The 18,862-nt window shown below is 39.0% G+C and overlaps 2 protein-coding genes and 1 long non-coding RNA gene across 4 annotated transcripts in view; 1 reads left to right on the top strand and 2 right to left on the bottom strand.

Annotated features, from left to right (window-relative positions):
* Nucleotides 1–3,293, bottom strand: part of tnfaip8l1 (tumor necrosis factor, alpha-induced protein 8-like 1) — a 12,881-nt gene extending 9,588 nt beyond the window's left edge. The window contains exon 1 of one of the 2 annotated variants that reach the window (XM_084416842.1): nt 3,025–3,293. The gene's annotated coding sequence lies outside the window, so the exon portion shown is untranslated. Of the gene's footprint in view, nt 51–3,024 lie in introns of those variants that run through there. The other variant, XM_084416841.1, reaches the window with a different exon arrangement.
* Nucleotides 3,294–5,608: 2,315 nt separating this feature from the next.
* cers1 (ceramide synthase 1) lies at nt 5,609–17,698 on the top strand. The gene is made up of 7 exons (XM_084415571.1): nt 5,609–6,012; nt 12,768–12,927; nt 13,688–13,868; nt 15,009–15,170; nt 15,817–15,964; nt 16,617–16,741; nt 17,516–17,698. The coding sequence occupies exons 1-7, from the start codon at nt 5,752–5,754 to the stop codon at nt 17,556–17,558; spliced, it is 1,080 nt and encodes a 359-aa protein (XP_084271697.1). The 5' UTR covers nt 5,609–5,751; the 3' UTR covers nt 17,559–17,698.
* Nucleotides 10,571–12,866, bottom strand: LOC311294616. The gene is made up of 4 exons (XR_014628090.1): nt 12,639–12,866; nt 12,422–12,518; nt 11,827–12,335; nt 10,571–11,168 (listed from the first exon to the last, which is right to left on the bottom strand). It is a non-coding gene; the product is annotated as an uncharacterized lncRNA (long non-coding RNA).
* Nucleotides 17,699–18,862: the final 1,164 nt, after the last annotated feature.

Genomic DNA, 18,862 nt, shown 5'->3' on the forward strand with positions numbered 1-18,862 from the left:
CAGGTGTGTAAGTGATTTCACCTGTAGGTTTGGCTGTTATCTTCCACCCTGCTGGTAGGTGCTGGAACTACACCTAATGGATCGCTTTCTCAAAGTATACTGTTACGTCTCAATTCTCCTACTTGTACTACGCCCTAAAAGTATGTACTCTTTTTGTGAAGAAAAGAGTGTGTAGCAGAAGAGTAGACAAGCTTTGGGACTTACTATCACGTTATACAATTGCGTCTTTAACGGTTGCTCTCTGTCCAATCCCGATACAGTAAATTGACCTGTCAATCAAAATCCTCCACATTTCTTTTAATTTCCTACCGTATCGCAGAGAAACGCAGAAGCATGTTGATCTGCAGTCTTTCATACGGAGACTCTCCTCATATTAATGCGCAATGACGGCCAAACGGATCTTTATAAAAGTCCACATTGTTGTTGCAGATGAAATATAACATGGATAACATTAAATAAAAATCTTTTTTTATCAGGTTAAACTATGATTAGTCACTCAAACCTTTATCTAAACCTCTCGCCGGCGGTCGTGCACATCCGCCATGTTTTTTGTAGTTCCTCCTACAAAACGCAATGGATCATGGGTAATATTAGCTGTTATAGTGAGGACGAATCCAAACTTCGAAAATCCACTGGAAATAGTAGACCATCCGGGGACTTTAGACATGCATACTCTTTTCAACATGCTATGATTTTGGGACACACTTATTTTAATCTCAAACACTGTTTAGGATGAATAGCATAGACCTTCTTGAAGCCCAATGACCCTCCTTAAGGAAGCGAGAAACAAGCTTCCTGCAGCTGGAAAGGCCAACAAAAGGGCCAGTGTCCAAAAACTCAAACTAGCTCTGTTTTCAGGTGCGGACTGAAGCAACACAGCCACAGCGTGCAACAGCAACAGCAGCACGTCTTTCATGTGGATCTGCGGTGTTCACTCTCATCGATCGTCTGCTGTGCAGGGTTCACGGGCTAGAGTCAGAATCATACCAAAAATGCATTCATTTTTTTTTCTTCTGGCCACACAGATCTAGCGAAGCCTGCGGTGACAATGAATTATTCAGAAGTTCCACAAATTAGTCCCACACTTTAATAATGCATGAACCAATTTAGGAATAAGGGTTTGGGTCGACTGAGTGTGTTTTTGTGCTAAGGTTTATCAAAGCCTGGAAAGTTCATTATGAGAACGAGTCTCTCCGACAGAATTAGCGATCATTAGTTATGAGATGCTGAAATGCAAGGGTTTTTTTGGTGAATTCTGGAGTAAATTTGGGGCAATTTTGTATTCATCTAATGTTTTATTTAATGGCATGAACATAAACGTAAACCAGTTTCCACCTAAGAGTAAAAAAATTAAATAATAAAAAGGTAATTGTGTATTTATTTCTTGGAATTGCAACTTTGTTTCTCCTACACTCTCAGAGAAAAAAAGGTACAAAAGCTGTCACTGGGACAGTACCCTTCAAAAGGGTTCTAATATGTACCATTTAGGTACTAATATGTACACGTTTGGTACCAATATGTACACGTTTGGTACCAATATGTACCTTTGAGGGACTTATATGCACTCTTTAGGTACAAAGGTGTACCTTTTGAAAAGGTACCGCCACAGTGACAGCTTTTGTACCTTTTTTTCTGAGAGTGTTAATTGCGATTGTATATCTTGTTTTAAATTTGACCTCAAAATTACTCTCATATTTATTACTCTGTCATAGCATTGGATCGTACCCTTGACAAACCCATATCGGTCAACCACTAGTAAAGTTAAAATGCCTAAGATGGATGAGGGTTTTTCCTGCACGTACAAAATGCCTTAGTCAGCATCGATGTGCCTTCATGGACTTAACTAAAACAGCATGTTCTTTATATCCAACTACCTGACTCTATATTCAACAGTATCTGTCAACAAAGTCTCAAAGTCTTGAGGGTAAAGGCTTTAGATCTTTGTTCTAGATATGCATATAATAAATACCAGTTAACGTGCGCCTTAAAGGCCAATGCTAGTTAGTTAGTTCACCCAAAAATTACAATTTGAAACCCCAAAAAGTCCTCCAGAACTGGACGGCTGTTACCGGAAGCCAGTGATTATGGTTTATAAAGTTATAAATATGGATATTTATCTTACAAAAATGCATCGCTTCGCTTCAGAAGGTGTTTATTAAGTAATATGGATTACTTTTATGATGGAAAGATATGCTTTTTTGCACCTCAGATTTCTCAGGTAGCATTCACTCCCATTATAAAGCTTGGAAGAGCCAGGATATATATATATATATATATATATATATATATATATATTTAATATAACTCCGATTGTGTTGTAAGAAGAATGTCATATACACCTAGATTGGCTTGAGGGTGAGTAAATTGTGGGAAAATTTTCATTTTTGGGTGAAATAACACTTTTAAACCCATAATAAGAGCTACCTATCGAGTGCTGAACACAACGAAGGTTGAGACACATCCCAGACAACTGAAAGAATGCCGACGGTTAATGTTTCCTAGGCTACAACCATCCGAAGCCTCCATGTAGCCTAAGTGAACTTTGCAGTCCAGTAAATAAGGTCATATCCTCCTGTTTCTATCAATAAGTTACCGGCCTGTTGCTCCTATCTAGTTTCCATTGTATTGCATCTCAAATCTGGATTACTAGTGCTTGATCCATTGCATGCACTTGAAATGCAAAACGTATTTCAGTTGACTGCCAAAATTAACAGTGTTTACATAGCCTATTATTAATAATTCCCATCTTGGTTTGTTATTTTACAATGTGATGGTCTATGCACGCAAAAGAGGCATGATTTCGGTTTATATTCTCAAAACAGAGGTACATAACGTTATGCATTGACATTACTGAATAAATAACATTAAACAATAACCTCAATAGATAACAAAAGCACATGTTCTATGCAAAAATATAGGTTTTTTTATAGACAGAGAAGGAAAAATAACGTTTTTCATGTGTTCATGAATGCACGACATGCAGAATGTGTGTTATTGAAGGCAGTTAGAAACTCACTCACTCACCTCTTGCCTATTTCAACCGGATACTGGCCGTCTAAAGTGTAACTTTCGTTCTTCAAACCTCCATTTAAACACACTGACAGCCAATAAACAACCTACACAAGGATGAGGCTTAAAACTATCTTATAAGGCCGGTAAAATGTGTCCAACAGGTATGTGTTGGGTCTGAGCCGCTGGTGTGAATAATTGAAGCGTTTTCTTCTCCCTCTTTTCGCGTTTGGTTACCAGAGAGTTTGTAACCTGACTCCACCTTTTCGAAAAGTTTCAAACATGAGGGTCTCAGGCGCTCGGTGAGTGACGTTCTAACTGACCAATCACGTTCGGGTTTGGCTCCCCAACGGGCCAATCAGAGGAAAGAGAGGCGCGTGCGTCCAGCCTTCCATGTGGTTTCCCGTCATTATCCTGAGAAAATCCAAGGCTGAAAATTTCCCAGAGGAAATACTGTTGAACAATGAAGGAACTCTCGTAACTAGTGATTTTTTTCTTCTATAAACAAAATGGCTGTCGACCTTTAATAGATAGTTTCATTGGGTTGTTTACGTGAGATATACCTGGAATTTTATCGCTAATATACCTGTGTTTTATTATTTATATATTTTTGTAAGTGAACTCTACAAGGAATGTATTAGAAAGGTGCGAGACAGATCGAGTCATCCTCACCGGATGTTGACCTGCTTTTCCGTTTATAAATGGAAAACATTCAAAAACATCCGGTGGCCGTAAATAAACACTACAAATTCTTAAACCATATGACATCCTCTTCATGACACAAACAACCCTAACACCTGCGACCACAGATGGAAATAATCGAGTACGATAATAATACATAAGAATAATGTTTCTAATATTTCATTATTTCTTTTTTTGTTGTTGCTTTTATTACTATTAAAACGTCTATATTTTTTTATTAGACCTTCCACGGTGGTTTATATGGAAGAAAAGCAGCGCGCATTATGGGATGTTACACAGCCCGATGGCGCCGCCCAGCGCTACAACGTTGTATTGCAGCGTCTGGGTCAAAGTGCAGCAACATGGACAAATTCTTTAAAAATATCAGCAATTTTCTTCATATACTTTTTAATGCCTTTTTTCCCCCAATGTGAACAATTTAATTTATTAATACATATAAAAATATATACGATTATTTAAAAATATATAAATTAAAATGTTTTTTGTTATTACATTTGAAACGTCTCAAAGCCTATCGACTGCTAAAAATAAAGAAAACTTTTGAACTGAGCAGAAAATGAACATTTGTCCACATGATTACTGTCACTTTAAACGTGTTCCTGCTCTCTCTCTCTCTCTCTCTCTCTCTCTCTCTCTCTCTCTCTCTCTCTCTCTCTCTCTGTGTAATCTGTCTGAAGATAACGGACCGCTGCTTGATCTGAGTCATTTTGGCGATTCGGTTCATTCGAACAATTTGCTGTTTAAAACAATTTGGAAGTTTAACTTAGGTGATTAAATACATATTTTGTTAAATTAAACTATTTTATCGCCGTCATTGATATACATAAGTGTTTCTTATTGTATATGTATTTACGTTGTCCAGTTTGATTCTCTGAGATACTGATTGTGTTTGTCCCAAATTGTACCATTTCGAATCGCCCTGCGATTTAACTGTTGTCATGTATTGCTATACTTTACTCTATTTTTATGTTTCCAACATATCGACGTTAGTTTTCTACACATCCAAACTGACGTTTTGCCATGGCTACAGTCAAGTGAGTCATAACCGCTTTGCGAATCGACTCAATTGAATTGTTCAAAAGAACCGGCTAACATGAACACAAGGACATCATCTGCTTCTTCTTTTTTTTCTGGTTCACTAACCTCAACTTCTTCACAGTGCTCTGCGGATGTCGGTCCTCACAGGAGGCTTTAGATAGATTTTAGGTACATTTGTTTTTTTGTCTTTGTGTGTTTTTTCCCATTGTGCGTCTGCGAGTGCGAATCTATCACATGCTGAGCGGTTTTGTGCGCAGGTTCATTTAGGCTTCATTTGGCGATTTTTATTTCTACCTGTTCGCTATATTCGACCCACATATGGACATACTGAAGGATAATTTCTGCTTTAAACCTCTCGCCATGAGATGAAACCCAGAGGAGATGTTATACTTACTGAATAACGTAAAGGAGAGGACGCGCTATTTCGCATATGGACACACGTCACATGTGCGGAATATAAAGAGGTTATGATTTTTATTAACCTTTAACTTATCATTTCCGAATTTCTCAGAGAATGCTTAAATTGTGAGCCGTCTGCTTAAATCTATAATAAATGAACTGTGATAGGCAATGCAGGCATGCTGATTCACATACCGTGCAATGGATTTAGCAACCATTAAGAAAGGGAAGTGTTAATATCAATATATTATATACAGAGAAGATTTCAGTTGATATTTAAGCAGAAGGTGGTAGAAAACTAATCCTTTTACACTCCAATGGCATGTATGCAGTATAGGATATTAAATAATATTTTTTTGCTCTTGTTATTAGGGATTCATGTTGGAATCTATTTGTTTGGCATAATTTGTTAATTGGCATTAGTAGTTTATCAGTCTTAATTTAGAAGACAAGGAAAGACAGACAGGACACTTTGCATGCCATAATCAGCTTAAGGTTTACAGCAGCTATAGCTGGTGGCACTTTTTGCATTGTGCGTCTCCATTGCTTTTTAACCCCTAAGTGGCTTGTTATTATAGCAATTACTATAGTATTTCTAGCGTAATGGACACCAATCACATGGAAGACGGGTCTTCTAGTGATGGCCTGGAGATGGAGATCATGCCTGGCTACATTGAGCTCATCACTAGAGCATATTCAGTCATTTTCAGTGCCTTTAGAGACTGTAAAGACTGCGGACTGGACCTGTCCAGAAAAACCTTGCTGGATCATGCCTACATAACCTGGATTGAGATCTTCATGTTCTTCATGAGCGCGGTCATGTGGACGAAGGTGCGCAAGGGACTGACCGTGTACATCTTTGAGGTAAATATACTTCAGAAGCCACGGTCAACACAAACACAACTGATACTGACTAGGCCGATTATATTGTGTAAAATAGGTGTTAATTTTATTTAAACAATTAATATTTCGGTATGGGTCACTGAAAAACGTTCAAGTTCAGTGGAGAAGCCTGTAAATAAATGAATATTAAACACCAGGTTTTGAAAGCATCATTGGCGCCCTCAGTGAATATCTGAAGTTGTTTCGAAACATTGGACATTTGCATCACCATCTGTATACAAAAGGTCATTTGAGCATAGATGTGAGTAAATGTGTGTTTCCGAGATTAGTGATGTTTGTGTAGTCAAGCATCACTAGGACTGCTATGCATACTTAGGTTTAATAATCTGAGTGAGTTGTTCACAAGCAAACACCTCTCATTCAAAGCTGTTGTTGTTTCTGAAAAGCAGACGTTTAACACTTGATGCAGAAGGTCACAAGTTATTTTGGCTGTGAATTTGGGTGTGTTTGTCGAGGTGTTTGGTGTAGTTTTTCCTCTGTTAAAGAAAGACCTCAGCTATTTTTGTTTGCTGTTCACTGTCCACTGTAATGTGCTTGAAACTCGCCATGTAAAGTTGCAATGTGCTCAAGTGCTGTTTTACATAGTTTTTTGCTTTGCATTTTACCTTTTACATAGGCAACGATGGCTATGCAAACAGGTTACATTAACTATCAAGTTTCCCAGACATAAACTTGATCAAATTTCCTTGTTTCTGAGACTGATATGCCACATTTTGCATTTGTTGCTAATGCTCAGCTAAGTTGGTTTCACTTCCTGTCCTGAAAGTGTTTTGATGACTCTTGTTTGAGCTCCGCTGATGTGCTGCAATTACTGGGATCAATGCCGTCATGATTCATGGGCCTCTGCATCCATGTTTACTCTGAGCTGCGGTTTAATTCCTCCTCCTGTAAATTCCTTACTCTCAGCACGTGGAGAAACCCTGACGGCCGGCGTGATGTTTATACGGAAATATATGACGTGTCAGGACCTCGTCTGGCCTGTAACTCTTGAGTAAGAGAGTGTGAGGTCTTGGCAAAGAGTTGCAGCACTGCAGTTTGTGATTAAAAACAGGCATGACTTAGAAAATGAAAAAGTGACAGTTAGACACTTTATCAATGTGTTTCAGATCTGAACATCTTGTGCTTCTTGGCTAATAATATCCCTCTCCATGAAAGAGGTCTCTCCTTCAATATATCGCAAGATTAAAGTCATCATGTAACCATTTGATCAAACAACAAAAAAATGAATCAATAGGCACAAGATGGGATTCTGGTGTTTTAGTTCTTCTTGAAGGAATAGTTCACCCAAATATGACCAGTTATTTTTATAGAAGTCATAGACTAGCTTTCAATAGCAGCGTTTCAATTACAGATTTGCGATATGTTGATTAAAAACTATTCCGAAATGATGCTGTCTCCATTAACTGATGTTATGCAACTGAAACTTTTCTTCCTCTTGCGATAAGTCATTTAAAAAACCATGGTGACGGATGTTGGTAGGTTTATGTATATCGCAGCCATAACTAGCCATTATGTTTAATGGAAGGAGACGTAGGCGTGTTATTCAAGCATTAATAGCAAGGAAAGCCCCTTATGCTTGTGAGTGGCTCGTATGAAGTGTTTCTCCCTCATATCTGCTTCAAGATCTGGTAAATTGCGGCATTTCTTTGTGGTTTAGAATCCAGTATTCCCGTGATACTTTTGTCTTTTGAGTTTAATGAAGAACTCTGTCTCGTCTTCTGTCCAAACACACCGCGCCATCTACGTCAGGTGACCTGTAAATGTGCAAAAACTGTTGCCGGTTTCGAGTTGCCTGAAAAACCACCTCATGCAAGCGATTCAATTTGCGCAATTTGAAGGGAAATGGAAACGTGGCTACTGATATTCACTGATAGTCTTCCCCTCCAGTGAGCTGTTAACCCCTGGAATGATTGAGTCAGTGAGTTGAACTCAAGAACCCGATAACTTTGTAAATGAAATGATTCATTGTAACGATCTGACTCAAAAGAATGATTCATTCCCGATTCATTAATGCTTCAAAGATTGCACATATACATTATGCTATGTTTTAATGATAAACAACTTAAATATGAGTTAGTTCTTCAAACTGAGTTATCATATGACTTCAGAAGACATGGAATATAGTGTACAAGCCCTTTTGAAACTGTTTTTGGCCGTGTGAGCTCACTACTGCAGTTTTACTGTACTTTGGCCACAAGATAGTCTCGTATGTCTTGGGAGATAATTTCTGACATAGTCTGCAGATTTTAAAGTGTTTTGTGGACTATGTCCTGCACTCAAACACATGCGTGCGGTACGTAACATGATCTCTCTACTTGGTTTTTAAACGAATCTCCATGTTACCTAATAAACAATTTATGGCATCAGCTCTTAGCGATAATGAGGCCCATTCATTTTTAAAGTTCCCATGCACTTTCACGTTCTCAGACTCAATGGACGCGAAGGCAAAAGGCCATCTGGCCAGCACTGTAAAGTGTTTGTGTGAAAAAAATCAAGGTGTTGATGGCTTGCTGGGCAGCCGAACGCATGCTGTTTTGACCTTTGATGAGACTGTAATGACCAACATTCACTGGACCAGAGATTATTTATTTCATTAAGCACTTCTCTAAAATCAAACTACCCAACAACATCATGTTCTGGCAAACAACATCACCACTAAGATAAACTTTGGCTGTCTGAACAGCTTCAAGGGAATATCATGTCACGCTGTGTATTCTGCAGACAATAACCTTTGAGTTTGGTGTCTTAACAGCAGCCTTACATACAGAGGTCATCAGCTCTTAAGATAGTACAATTACAGACATGCGTTTCACCAGTTTACATTCGTAACACATGCTGCACAAACATAATTACGAGAACAGCAGGTGCATTGATTTTTAGTTTACTTACCCGTTGCAAGATTGTCAATCAATGTTATGTACGTGAACCTAATTTTACTTTTGTGCTGTAGATGTTATTTTAAAAATGGCACTATCAGCAAAATGTACGCCAGTGTTCAATACATTTAATGATAATTGGATGGAATAAAATGGTAGAACTTCAGCAAAGAAAAATAAACACTTATGGTAGTTGACCAAGCAGTCAAAGTTATCGGCCAATGCAGATAAAAGATTCTTTTGAAAAAAAAAACTCAATAACATCTATGGTGACCAACTGGTAACATAAGGAAACCATTAGAAATGTGCTGCCCCATACATTGACTCTGAAAGGTAATTAAAGCACCTGTTTAATGTGTGTCCTCCCAGAGACTTGATTGCACTGTCAGATGCAAGCATTGATGTGTTTCTCAAATGTTTGGTGCTCGGAGTGGAAATTGCATGCCATTATCGGTAGGCATCGTCGTCTGCATCCTTCCTTCCTCTTTGTGCCGCCCTGTTTCAAGTACTCTGATCCCTCGACTAGATACATCAACTTAATCTGAAATGACAGCAGAAAACAAACTTATTCCGAGAACAATCAAAGCCTGAGGAAATACAGCTCGGCCCAACAGGGAGGAAGAAGGAGGAGGGTGTTTGAGGGGCAAGTGAGACGATGAGGCTCTGTGGCTCCATCTGGCCATGTGGAGATGCTTTTACCTGTTTTCTGACTCTTGACCCTCCAAAGAATTGGAAAAGGGCTTGTTCTGACTTTAAAGGGGTCATCAGATGCCCATTTTCCACAAGTTGGCATGATTCTTTAGGGTCTTCGTGTAAAGTTTGTAACATACTTTGGTTAAAATTCCTCAATGGTTGTGTAAAACAACACCCTTTTTACCTCCTCAAAAACAGCTCTGTTCACAGCGACCCGTTTCAGTGCATGTGTCTTTAAATGATAACGAGCAACTGCTCACCACACCCCTCTCTTCCATGGGGCGTGTCGACACAAGACACATAAAGTACTGCCTTGGTGGACAGTATACAAATGGCTGAGGGCGGAAATATGCAAATACGGGAAATATGCTAATACGGGACAGTCCGTCAGTGGTCATGGGCAAAGCAAATTTTGCACGTCATATTGCTCAGAATATCCAAAACCCTCTTTCATGGAGAGGGATATTATTTGCCAAGAAGCACAAGATATTCAGGCCTGAAGTAATGCCTGTTTGTAATCAAACTAACAATTAAAGACTTCAGATTTTAGCCTAGGATCAGAGGAATCTTTTAGGGTTTGCAAAATTTGTCTCAGACGGCCAAATAAACCGCACAGTGTTTGAATGTTCTGATCTTTGTACGTTTCTTTTAAATGAATAGTTAAGTGAAAAATGAACAGTCATTGTTTATCCTCCCTTATCTTGTTCTAACAGCTGTATAACAGATATTTTGAAACTTGATGCAGAAAGTTCACAAGTTATTTTGGCTGTGAATGTGGAAGTGTGTTTTTAGAGGTGTTTGTTGTAGTTTAAGAAAGACCTCAGCTATTTTTGTTCGCTGTTCACTGTCCACTGAAATTTGCTTTAAATCTGCCATGTAAAGTTGCAATGTGCTGTTTTAACCTTTTACACACAACGATGGCTATGCAAACTAAAAAAAAAGTAATGTTAAATTCAAAGAACATTTAATAGAAGAATATACTCTTTAGTTTCTTAAAATGGCAAGTGACCACAAGTGATCCATTCCAATACAAACAAATTATAGCATAGGCTATGGGTTATAAATGACACAACTTTTCATTCTTGGATGGACTATTCCTTTAAATTGCGCTTTTAATATAACGCAGATCCAAAGAGAGCAACAAACCAGTAAGGTTACATTTTACATATGTGGGAGATGGGCTCGTTCTTTTACATTGTGTTTGTTGTGATTTGTCTTTGATTTATTTTACAAAACCACCTGCTATCCTCAAATAGTTGCTATGGAAACTGCATGTTTAATCGACGGGTCGGCTCTTGTACGAGACCCCAAAACAAAATGTGTTTCAGTCGCATTCGGTCATCAGGTTCAGTTCAGCCCTCGGTTTTGCTTGCCATTCATGTCCTGGGAGATGGAGCAAAAGTAGTTTGGTGGCCTAATATGGGTTGCAACGTGTCCTCCATAACAAGCATTCCCAGAGGAAACTTCTAAGTTGCTCTTCCAAAGCTCAGTGGACTTATTGGAAAGCTCAGTTGTGTTTAATTAGGTATCAAGTTTCTTCAGCAAATCCTAAGGAGAAATGACAAGAGACACCAATTAAACACAGTTGACACCGTAGGAAACTGAGGTGGATAGCATAGCTAAAAACAGAAAAAACACACAGGAAGTGGAAAATTCATGCAGTCCATGAGAAACGCCATAAATGAGCCGAAACTCAACTTTTGCTACTTGCCTCACAGACATGAGAAATATGAAATGTCTACTTTTAAACAAACCAATTCAAGTAGAAAACAAATACTCTCTGATTATGACAGTTGCGTTTCTCTCTATAGGCACGTTCACTGCGGAGATGGCGAGTCGACATCGTTAACTCTAACGTCATTTACGCGACACCGTTTTCAACTAAAAACGTACAACTTTTTATGCGTTTTGGCCATTCGATTACATGACAATGACGTTTTGGGTGCCTGAAAACGGGGTTCAAAGTTCAAGTTTCTGAAAACGGTCTCCGTGTAAACAACAAAAACGTGAATCTCCGAAGACGATGATGTAATGCACATGTGTATAACGTATTCAGTCTAAAGTGTTTCATTTTCATAGTGTTTTCACACACGCGAAAATCAATCTGAAGTCAGAATCAATCAGAATCAGTCTCCATTGAACTCCTAGAAGAAGCAACTGGGATGTTAAAGAGATCTCATTCGTGGTGTTTCTTTCTGAGACTCACCTAAACTTTTCTTTGATAAATTTGTGGCCATTAGAGCGCAAAGCAATGTCAGGCTGTTCAGCCGAGAAGGGATGTGTGCTCTCTATCACAGCCATGACGCAGTCACCAACATCAGCAGCAGTCAGCCTGAACCTCGGGACTCAGCTAGAGGTGGTGATGATAGAGGAACGGGGGTGGAGCATTTTGGTGACAGCTGGCCTCTATAAATAACCCCAGCGGGTGGAGGCGGAGAGCAGAATCCACGTGGTGGATATCCTGCGGTGCGCACCACATTGCCTCTTGGCCAATTTAGAGGCAACCATGAGACTATGAGCACAAGAGAGGTCAAATGATACATATCGTATACATACATACATACATATACATATATTGTAATTAGCAGAAGGGAGTGCAGATTAGATAACGTCAAGTGAAGGTGATGCTTGTGAATAGATAAATGATTAAGTCAAGCCTTTAGCATCTTCAGTTACTGTGACATTCGGCTTTTGTGTCCACACAAGCAGGATAGTCTGTCATGGGAGAGATAAGGTGAAGGCACGTGAGCACACACAAAGTTTAGCATGGATGGAGTACAACTTTAGCTTCAGGCTTTTACCGTCAGTGGGTTTGTTTGAGTCATCTGATGTCTGAGCTAATTAGAATGGCCTTTTCATGACTCATCCTTTTATGTGAAATCACAAAGGCGACAGCACCTAGGAAGAAATGCACAGTAAATTATAAACATTCAATTCTAAGCAAATTAAATGCACAAATGAGTCGAAATTTACTGTTACAGGTGTGTGCAACATGAGCTTTTCTGTGGATAATTTTACCTGGTAGCATTGTGTGGTATCATTGATCCTCGGCAATTCAGTTGCTAGAAGTCTTCTTTGTTGATGAATGAACACCTGCTATGCAAATGCTAGCATTACAATTTCATTCTTTCCCCTTGTTTTCCACAGCCTTTTGGACAATGGTGTTGTATCCCATCAAAAGATGTCTCAAAGATGCCGGAGAGCGCGTGGAAGCTGGTCTTCTACACAATGTCATGGTCATACAGCACCTACCTTTTGTTTTTCACTAGTTATTCCTTCTTTCAGAACCCTCCGTCTGTGTTTTACGGTAAGCTTTAAAGCTGACGCACATCCTGTTATTGCTTGTCATTATTTAATTCAACCCTTTTGAGTTACAAGCTTTTTTGAGTTGCTTAGTTTACAGTTTATATGCTACTCTTGAAGATGTCAGATGGTACAAAATACGATTTAATGCTTAAAAAAATGCTTATTTAAAATGTACAGGATCCTTGAAAGTCCCAGGAAACTTCTGAAAGTTTTGAAACTTTCCCAGATGTTGGGAAAGGCCCATTTGTTGAGTAAAAGATTTTTGGTGATTGCTTTTGTCAATGTTTAATGACTAAAAATCTGAATAAACACTAATATGAATGATTAATATAGTGAATAAACATTAAAGGTCACAAGTTACTATTATCCATTAACACTCCTTATCAATATAATTACAGTTATTCTGAAATCCCATTTTCACTTATCAGGCCACTGATAACCATTTACGCTCCAATTGGTAGTTGCTGTATCATCTCACTACTCATTTGCATGAATGGTACGATACTACTTTATAAATCCCAATAAAGATTGTCACAATGGCAAAGATTGCTGTTGATGCCATTAACTGTCATTGAAAATGAATGGCATCTTGAACACCCCTGGAGAGTAACACAGCTTTAATCTCTACTATATCAGCATAAACCATCTGTTTTATGAGGCCAGTGTCCACTTTTTGTCAGCAAGTCAAGGTCATTACCATCTGGTGTTGTTGTTTTTATGGTTGTGGAGTGTCACTATTTTGTTCTGTCTTTTCGGTCTAGACTGGAAGAGTGGGATGTCAGTACCCACCGATATTGCGATAGCTTACCTTATCCAGGGCAGCTTCTACGGCCATTCGATATATGCAACGGTCTACATGGACGCATGGAGGAAGGACTCCCTTGTCATGGTGGTGCATCACTTCATCACTCTGGCCCTGATCACATTCTCCTACGCCTTTAGGTCAGGCAAATTTACGGGCTTTTTAAAAACAGCTTATCTACAGCCTGTTTTTTTTAAGTTTTTTTTTTGTTTTCATATGGCGCTTTTCCACTACACAGTACCAGCTCGCCTCGGCTCGGCTCGACTCGACTCGGCTCTGTTTGGTTTTCCACTGTGTAAAAGTTGTACCTGTACCTGCTTCCAGGTACTTTTTTTCGTACCACCTCCGGCGCGGTTCTAAGCGGGCTGAGGCGAGCTGAGGCGATACTAAAATGTGACGTGAAATCATGGCAGACTGCTGATTGGTCAGAGAGAATCGTCACTATTCACTGCGTCATCATTGCACGCGCCAGACGCAGTATCCTGAATAAAAAACAGCAAAAACAAAAACAAAAACATCCAAAAACAGCATACACTCAATTTCCTCCATTGTCCTGTGTGTGTAGGTAGCGGGTGTGTCTCGCGCGTCTCGCGTAAAAGATTAAGTCACGGCAGTTTCCTGCGGTGTCGCTATGACGACCAGGTACTATTGTGGAGGTACTATCTGCAATGGAAAACGGAGCGAAAAGCGAGCCGAGCCGAGCTGAGTCGAGGCGAGGCGAGTCGAGTCGAGCTGGTACTGGTAATGGAAAAGCGCCAATAGTTACAACCAGGGTTTGAATTTGATACCTGCCAACCTGCCAAATGCGGGTAAAAATCAACTGTGGCGGGTAACGCTGTCAAATCACTAGCCAATTTGGTTAACAAAAGAATAATTTTTTGTACTGTATTGATCTGTCCACCTAAAACACATTTTTGGTGATGAGGATGAAAGAGGAAGGGAGGAGATGGCTGGATGAATAAGAAATGATTTTGTTTGAATAAGAAATTAATGTATCATGTCGAAATTGTATTATATATAGTAAATCTGGTTAATTTCTTTCTTTCTTTCTTTCTTTCTTTCTTTGCTAGTAGAAGTTCTGAATGGCCGGTAACTTAAAAATTTAGTAGCCAAATTGGCCAGCGAGTGAAAAAGTAAATTTCAAACCCAGGTTACAACAATAAAAACTTGTATCTTAAAGAATAAACAATACAAAGAATTAGCTCAAATGCTATGCCACTAAAAGCCACAGTTCAAAAACCACTCATCACTGTTCGTGTTTTTGAACATATCGTCCTCAGATACCACAACATTGGCATTCTCGTCCTCTTTCTTCACGACATCAATGACATACAGTTGGAATTCACCAAGGTCAACGTTTATTTCAAGATCCGGGGAGGGAAAGAGTACTTCATCAATGATGTCCTGTCCAACATGGGTGCCATTAGCTTTAGCATCACATGGTGAGGCTTGCCTGTTGATCAAGAAACCAGAAGCTGTTATTGATGCAAACATGACACAGCATGGAACATGTATACAATAATTAAAGTTGACTTAATTCCTTTGTTGGTCCTGGAACAACATTCCAATCAAATGATCATTACCCTCTGATTTTGCTCGAACAAAACTTTTTCTAAAGTAATTTCTGGGCCTAAACTATGAAGCTAGGTAGACCTCCAGGAGCAGGATTGAGTAACCTTGGTTTAGTGTTAGGAAAGAATGATAGGAATGCTGTGCAAAAACAAAGGATGCACTTCCAGAAACATGCCCTATTTGGTTTAATGAAATTACCCATATAAGGGTCTACAGCAAGGTTAGGCAACTCTGACCATCGAGGTCCACGGTCCTGCAGAGTTGGAAAACATGTTCATGATTACTTAGACATTACAGGCAGGTGTTTGATTAGGGGTAGAGTTAAGCTCAGGACAGTAGCCATCGAGGGCCAGATTTCCCACCTCTGCTCCACAGAATCCCTTGTTCATGTAACAACAACTAATTAGCACTTTTGCTGTGTTTTTTGTGTGTGTTGTCTTAGCATTTAGCCTGTGTCCAGAGGATGCTCAAAAGATGTAGTTGGCTTCATCTAGTTTGTTCTTGCCATTTGTGCAGGTTTTGGTTCCGTTTGTACTGGTTCCCGCTTAAAGTTATGTGGGCCTCCTGCATCACCAGCATCCAGTCAGTTCCCAACATCCCTTTCTACTTCTTCTTCAACACACTCCTGCTTGCTCTGCTTCTCATGAACATCTACTGGTTCCTGGTAAGAATGGGTAGTTTCAGAAGACAGTGGTAGTATAGGAAGGCTCAGTGCTAGTAACCCAAAGGTTGCTGGCTTGAGCCTTTTAATGAGTCCACCGAGAGCTATTATCATGGTCCCCTTTAACAAGTCCATTAGAGAGGCCCTAGGTCGCTCAAGAGTATTGTTTCCCAACCCTGGTACTGGAGTACTCCCCAACCGTGCAGATTTTGGTTGTCTCCAAATCAAACACACCTGCTTTGACAGTCAAGATTCGAGACCTTGAATGGGTGTCAAATAAGCAAGGTATCAAAAATATGTACTGTCCTGTCCTCCAGGAACAGGGTAGAGACAACTGCTCTAGAGATATTGTCCTAGGAATAAGTGTACTTTAAGTTGCTTAAGAAAAAACGACTTCTTTCTATTGCCCTGTTATCAGTGGCGTAAGTTTATGTTAGCTAGCTATCTAGCAGATACTTAATCCCAAGCATCTTGTAATACATTGGACACTACCTTGACAGATCCCATTAACTGTCCACTTGAATTTTAACCTACAAAGTAACTTTTGGTAACTAGCTGAGAACCTACAAGCATTTACCCCATTCAAGTTGCGTTTCTATCTTATTGCTTTGAAAAGTCTCTGTAAAATGTCAAGACATTTGGGCTCTTTTTTCAGTTCATCGTGCTGTTTGTGGCGAAGGTCCTGACGGGCCAGATGAAGGAAGTAAACGATGTCCGAGAGTACGAGGAAGATCAACTAAAGGAGAGAGCAGACACTAATGATCAGATGTCTAACGAAGGGTAAGTGGAGAGATGCAGCAGTCTGTGGTTCGTGTATACAGCATGCGCACGTAATAAAAAGGAAGTCGTGTGGTTGACTAGCAGTTGAGGCAGAATTGAGGCTTGCAACGTCTACTACCTAAAAACATCGGTCCTTCAAAATCCCCTTGGGAAGTTTCTACTTTCGAGTTGAAAAGGTGCAATTACAATTTGATGAGCGTTCAAATAATTTCTTTTGAACCACATTTTTTGGTTATTCCTACTGGTAATTATAATTATGCGGTGATGTACATGTGCACTTAACCCATAAATTTGCTCATTCCAACCTAACTTTAAAGCAGCATAATGTTAATTTTCTGTTGTTTTGCTTTACCAAAAATTATAAAGCTTATTAGACCAGAAGAGTATATAAAACAAGGCTATATTCTACACTTTATTTCTGCCAAATCTGGGCTCCAGTTCTTTAAAAGTGTCACCGTTGGCCAGTATTTGTTATAGCTCTAGATATTCTAACCACATGGTAAGGTAGCTTTGTGCCACATGCCTGTTGACATCAATAGCTTTAGGTTTAGGATAACGCAATCTGAGATCACAGAGTGTGGCAGTCTGTTTTGACCTGATTGGCGATTGAATGAGAGTGCAGTCTCGTGTAGATGTGACTAGCGTCATGGCATTAGTCCTGTCCTTATCTTTCTGACCTTGAAGTGAAGTGATATCCAACCATGCCACATGCATCCTGTGATCACCTCTTTCTAGCCTGACTCTGTGCTTTTTATGCATATTCCTTCCTCTTAGGAAACACGTGCAGAATGGGACCAGCAAGAAGAAACATCAATAATATCTAGATGCTGCCATCTGCAGGCACTTAACCATGACTGCAAGGTACATGTGACCTAGTTTGATTCTACTCTCGGATCACCAAGGTGCTTGGACAGTCATACAGAGAATAAGAAACAAATCAACCATCGTCTTTGTTTTAATTAATCACTGTTATTATAATATAATCATAGCACTGTGAATGTTATTTGTTATCCGTCTCATATATTGCTTTAAAAATGTTTATTTAAGTTAAATTAGTAAATTAATCTATAATTTTTTTAATCGGGAACTTATGGCGAGACTGACTATAGGATATCTCTGGAAATTAAATACAATACCATGCATTTAGGAGAACAGTGGAAAACATTATAATCAGGTTTTGTGGTTGACAGTTTGTTTGATTAGATTTAGACTTTTTGTTTTTCTGGTGTATTTTAATTCCAGGAGTGAAGGCATTAAAAAGAGTTAGTACCTATCTTGTAGTGGGTATTAGTGGAGTGGTTCTCAATTGGTCGAAGATCTGATCTGAAAAGCAGGGGAAGGCAATGTTAAATTCATAGAACGCAAATAATGCAAATGCAAGTAACCATGAATAGTTACAGTAGTAAAATAAATAGAAATTCTTACCATATATTTTGTTGTTGGCATCAAAGGGCAGGCTGTACACCCAATCACACTCAATGGTATTTCGTCACAAATTCATGTTCATTATTAGTATAAAGTCAAATTAGACATATGCCAACCTCTTAAAAAACATAACTTTGGATTATAATAAATAACATTCATATTGGTCAGAAAAATAAACTTTTTTCAGAAAACAAGACTTAATATCTGATGCAATTTTGCTTTTCGAGATGCATCTTGAATTCAGAATGTTTTCTTATTTGTACTAAAAAAATTATACAGAATACTTTCGTGGTAATATTAATACATTTCAAGGTTAAGCACTTCTTTAAACCTTTGTATGACCCACAGACCCCCGGCTTCACAGACAAGGCTTAAGTCTAGTCCCAGACTAAAATGCATGTTTGAGCTGTTTTAACTGAAAGCAACTTGCACATCTTAAAATATGACTCAGTGCCATTGTTTTGTCTCAAGATGCACATCAGTGTTTTATTTCTAAGGCATGTTTATAAAAGCTACTTAAATGTCCTTAATTGAACTAAGGCCTAATCCTGGCTTAATCTAAGCCCTGTCTGTGAAACCAGGCCAATATTATATAAAATGTGTGTCCTGAAGCAAAACCAGTTGAGAACCACTGTACTATACATCGGTTGCCTTGTTTTTTTTTTTTACATCTACTAACTACACAGATTACCACCA

The sequence above is a fragment of the Rutilus rutilus genome (genome assembly GCF_951802725.1).
Source record: "Rutilus rutilus genome assembly, chromosome: 8".
NCBI lineage: Eukaryota > Metazoa > Chordata > Actinopteri > Cypriniformes > Leuciscidae > Rutilus > Rutilus rutilus.